This window comes from Nannobrachium achirus (assembly GCF_963921795.1).
Source record: "Nannobrachium achirus genome assembly, contig: SCAFFOLD_467, whole genome shotgun sequence".
In the NCBI taxonomy this organism is placed as follows: domain Eukaryota; kingdom Metazoa; phylum Chordata; class Actinopteri; order Myctophiformes; family Myctophidae; genus Nannobrachium; species Nannobrachium achirus.
The window spans coordinates 8,632-14,167 of NW_027664859.1; the positions used below are offsets into that span (position 1 = coordinate 8,632).

Below are 5,536 nucleotides of genomic sequence, written 5' to 3' on the forward strand. Positions count from 1 at the left end.
CGGCCATTTTGACACACGGAGACGCGTTTTTATGACCTAATCCGACACTTTTTTGAATTCGGGTCTGAAAGTGGAAAAGTGCGTTTTCGCATCAAATACGCAGCTGTGTAATAAAGGAAATCGGCGAGGGAGAGTGCGATGATGTCATAACACCCCCTCCCCTGCTCCTCCTCCCCTGCTCCATGAAGGGTCCAGCCCACTAGTTGCTCACACACACCACAACAACAACAACAACACTACAGTAGCAACACTACAGTAGCAATGGAGGTCGGAGTGTTAGCGTTCTTGTGCCAGCAGCTACAGTTTTTGCTACAACTTTTAAGCCAACAATTATTGCTCCAAGAGCGACACCGACTGCTCCAAGAAGAAGAACACCGACGAAAAGGACACTTGCGTCACCAACGATTTCTAAAATTTCTAGACATGACAAACCCACCCCGGAGAAGAACGAGAAAAGCAACGAGAAGGGAGTGTTGGGTGGTTCCAGGCAGGACCAGCGATTTCTGGGACAATTTTGTCAATGGTGTTGTTGGAGAACGTGAATGGAGGGTGAATTTCCGCATGTCCAGGGCCTCTCTCGTCGCCTTGTGCGAAGAACTACGACCGCATATCGAAAAGGAAACTACAAATATGCGGGCACCGATTGATCCACTGAAGAGGGTTGCAATGACTTTGTATTACCTGAACGATGAGGGAAGGATACTAAAGACGGCTAACTCCTTCGGCGTGTCCCGACCGACTGCATCGGTCATTATACGGGAGACCTGCAGAGCTATCGCCACACACCTAGGACCAAAGTACATCAAAAAACCATGTACTGAGCGCGAGGTGGAGGATCTGGTTGCTGGTTTCGAACGTGCGCATGGCATGCCGCAATGTTTGGGAGCTGTCGACGGCACCCACATAGACGTGCAGGCGCCTCGAGCCAACTCGACGGATTACATCAACAGGAAAAGCAGATATTCCCTTAATGTACAAGCCACCTGTGATTACAAGTACAGATTCATTGATGTTGTGGTAAAGTGGCCAGGGAGTGTGCATGATGCACGTGTTTTTGCCAATTCCCAGATAAACAAAGACTTGAAGAGTGGCAGGATTCCTGCTATGAAAAAACGGCTTGTGGAGCACGAGTTGCCTATACCAGTCTATCTTCTGGGTGATCCTGCCTACCCACTGCTGCCTTACCTGATGAAGGACTATGCACTAGGTGGTAGCTCACCTCGGGAGCAGTACTTTGGACTATCATTGTGTCGGGGACGTATGGTCATTGAGTGCGCTTTTGGTCAGCTCAAGGCAAAATTTGGCGCGCTACGAAGGGCTATGGACATAAACATGGATGACCTGCCCTATGTCATTTACTCCTGCTTTGTCCTCCACAATTTTTGTGTGGCCAACAAGGAGGCTACGGAGGAGGTCTCGTTGGCAGCCTTGGAAGCAGAACGGAACAGACAGCCTGCCACAGAGTGCAATCGTTATACTACTGATACCAATGAGGCCGAGGGCAAGAGAGTGAGGAGGGTTCTCGCTGAGTACCTTGACCCTTAAGGACTGAAAAGCTGAACTTCTTTTGTAATATACCACGCTGTTGCACGAGTACCTTTGAAGATGCTCTGAGCCTTTATGTCCTTCACGTCTTTTTTGTGTGGAAAATGTCTGAATATTTTTTATTTTGATTTGATATGTCTACATGCTCATTGCTCAAAATGTGTCACTTCACGCTGCATGTCAAGCTTGTAGATCTTCAATTTTTTATACTTTGATACTGTAGTATAATGGTCCAGGGATTTGATACTTTTGGAAAAGCTGCCAAAAAGTCATTCTTAAAAGTGAACCCATTTATGTATCTGTACAAAACGTGAAAATAAAGTACCACCTTGAACTTTGAACCTTGTTTTTTTATTTGTGTATAAAGTGCATAGAATGTACTCAGATGGCTAGATTGCAGTGTTGGGAAAAGTATATATATATATATATATATAATATATTTTATATATATATATATATATATATATATATTTTTTTTTTTTTTGTTTTTGTTTTATATATAGGTAGCAAAACCACAATATAAATAATTTGACACTGTTGAAATGTTAAGAATAAAACATATCAAGCATTGGCATCAATATACTAAATGAATGAACCCAAACGGGTCCATTTGGTTCCATTTGTACTCTGTCAGTTACAGTCTTGTAAGGGTCTATTATTATATCATGTTATAGGCTTTAGTTAATGTTTATCGTAAGAAAATAGTCCATAGATCATCTGATGCATGCATTGATGCTGGAATAAGCTGCTCTTCAAACCAGTGCAGCTAAACGTTCTCTTATTGATCAGTTATTGTGTTCATCGAAATCATGTAAGTCAGTGGTTCGCAAACTCATGCAGCCCCATTAGAGAAGATAAGCCAGGGACCCCCCATAAGAGAATATATTTTTAAGGCTCCAGGAGTGATTACCCAACCATTTTAATTTCAAAGATCCCCAATTATAACTACTCTCAATGGTAAAATTATTGATACAAATCTGCATTGATTAACTTGAGTAAAATTTGCAAAATAATATACATCTGTTATTTGTTGAAATACAATTACTTGAAAAAGGGCAGATCTACAAGTTGTTATTGATCAAATCAAACTTTATTTATCAATCACTTACAAAAAAAATGTCCAGAGTGCAGTGCACGTCAACAATATAACAAAAGCAAGAGGTAGTCAGTTTAAAATATATGTAGTCAGTTAAAATATACAAAAAATGTTACAATATAAAAATGTTACAATATACTACACACTCCAAAAAGTCCTGAGGTCTAGATGTAAAAAATAAGGCACCACAAATAACACGTGTGCAAAATAAACGCACTGCCACCTGAACTGTCTTTGACAGATGCACGTAAGAAAGAAAAATAATCAAATAAAAACAGTAAAATATACAATAAAGTGTCTGAGCATAGCAACAGGCGTAAGGACATTGGTTATTGTGCATGGTTATTGTGCATGAGAAAAAGGGGAAAAAAGGGTATAATGTGCTAATGTGTGTATTATACTACAATCTTGTGCAAAAGCAATGGGGAACGCTGTGAGGTGAAGCTGTGCTTCAAGCATCTTCAATTGCTTCGAATGGGGAGGGGGTTCGCCGCTGTGGGGTGATTTGGGCTGGTGCTGGTGGATGGGGGCTCATGAATGTTGGTGAGGGTGTATGGGATCTGGAGGGATGTGGGTCGCCGGCAAAGAATAATGAGCGCCTGTGGGGTGTAGCGTACTGGTCGGGGTACTGGTCAGGGTACTGGCCAGGGTACTGGCCAGGGTACTGGCCAGGCATGAACTGGGACTGTCCATATCCACTGCTGTTACCGTGCGGGTGTACAGTGCGAGGTTGGTCAATTAACCGCTTCATCAGGGCTAAAGTTTCCTGAATACTGCCCAGTCGACATTCTCCTGCAGTTTCTTCGTTTTATAATCTAGTGTAACATGAAGGAGTAGCTCTGACTCCTCGTCAGTCCACACAAATGTAGCCTTTTTACCAGCGCTCGCGGATGCTGCCATTCTTCTGGTGTTTACGTTGTGAATGAAAAGCTATCAGAGGAGACGGAAGAGAGAGGCAGGAAGTGAAGGAAGTCACTGGTTTGAGCGCATGCGCATTCTCTTCTTTTTACTGGTTTTCCAGTGCCACCTGTAGGCCGGGCATATGAACTACAGCATTTTGCATTACATGGTGCGTTCCGTGTAAATGCAGACAATATGAGCCAATGCGAGGTGTAAAGGCGATCTCATTTTGAAAACGAATCCAAAATGAGATCGGCAGCGCCTCCGTGTAATAAGGGCCTAATATACTATATGGCATATACTGTACAAGTAAGTAACGACGTTTACACAAGTTGTGTAACTCTAACATTTTGAATTTGCTTGCTTGGTAGTTCAAATTCACTTGAAAATATATATCATTGTTGTCGGGCAGAAATCTCTCATCTTCAAGTTTTAATTAATCTCTTCTCTTCAAATATTATTTGAATATACTACAGCGTCACACAAGAGCATTAAAAGTAGCAGACATTAAAAGTTTGGGACAAATTATGTTTCCACCTGACAGAGTCGATAAATAAAGAGAATTTCAGGCCATAACATCAAAGAAAGACCATTTCTTCCTAAGTACTTTGAAGCACAAGCAGCTTTAATTTAACAAACAATATTTCTCCTGAGAGTAGCAATGCTCTGCGATAAAGTGTTCTGGTTGTTTGCAAAATAGCTTCCAACACACGACACACACGCAATAGCTATTGTCCTTATTGATATAGACACCAGTGGTTCTTAAAGTGGGGTCTGATGGTGGGGCGTGTACAAGTTGTTTTACCTTTCAAACTGGATGCCACCTCGGTGTACTCATTAGTATTTGCTATACATTTAGCAACATCATTAATTTTATATTTTTTTGAGTAAGAATTTGAAGATTTTCAGAAACCTTAGGTTATACGTAGGTTTTAGAGGGCGTTTTTAGAATCGGCCTCTGGTCAGCGTCACAATCATTTTAACCACTTACATTTTTATACTTTGGATATTCAAAAATTGCAGGTATACAAGATAAATTAGTTAATATAGTGTCACAATCAGTTTAAAGGCCCTTTTCCACCGGCAGCGATAACGATGACGATAGCCATAAAATATCACAGCGATAATTATGCCTTCACATTGATCAATGTGAAGAGGCGCCAATTAACAGCCGCTCGCGCAGAGCGCACCTCGAGCTGTTTGTCAGAGACCCAGTTCCATATCACTGTGATCTTAACCACATCGTTGTTGATCCTAACGATGTAGTTGTTGGCTATCGTTGTCTGTATCGGTGTTGAGTGGATGCTGCCGATCCACTTCAATTGAAAACCCACTTTTTTAAATCGTTATCGGCATCGTTATCGCTGCCAGTGGAAAAGGGCCTTAACCCCTTTAATCACATTTTGGAAAATACGCTCTATATTTTTTAAACATCTTTAAATTTGTGCAAATCCTTGCTTCTCAGGGGGTTCCTAGCACAAAAACATTTTCAGATGAGGGGTCCGTGGCCAAACACATATCAATCTGAGGGTCCTCGTTGACACGAACACATTTGAGAACCACTGCTTTTAGAGACGTGTAGAAGAGAGCATGGTTCATAGGGCGGTCACAATTACATTGTCTAATAACAATTATTTTGTCATAATCGTCATAATCGTGAATGTTGAAAAATGTTCATACATTTTCAGAAACAGTGGAAATAGACGATCTACAAGCTCACAATCGGCTATTTCCACTATCAATGTTATTTTTTATGTAGTAAGTTGTCAATTATGTCAGTAACTTCTTTGTATATTTAGATTATGTGTCATATCTGCCATGGTGCAACTTCAAAGCCTAAAAGCCAAACAGAAATGTAATTGTCAACGTCAAAAACACAATTAAATCGTTAATTGCAATTATTTGAGTGACAGTTAATCGTCATGTAAAATGTCATAATGGTGACAGCCCTAATGGTTCACACAACAAACCTCAGCTGCTTGGCGTAGTTCTGTT

General features: G+C 41.1%; 1 protein-coding gene across 1 annotated transcript; it reads left to right on the forward strand.

Annotated features, from left to right (window-relative positions):
* Positions 1–666: 666 nt before the first annotated feature.
* LOC308280767 (uncharacterized protein) lies at positions 667–1,545 on the forward strand (the record flags this gene model as incomplete). Its single annotated transcript, XM_080755086.1, has 1 exon — positions 667–1,545. The coding sequence occupies one exon, from the start codon at positions 667–669 to the stop codon at positions 1,543–1,545; it is 879 nt and encodes a 292-aa protein (XP_080611212.1).
* Positions 1,546–5,536: the final 3,991 nt, after the last annotated feature.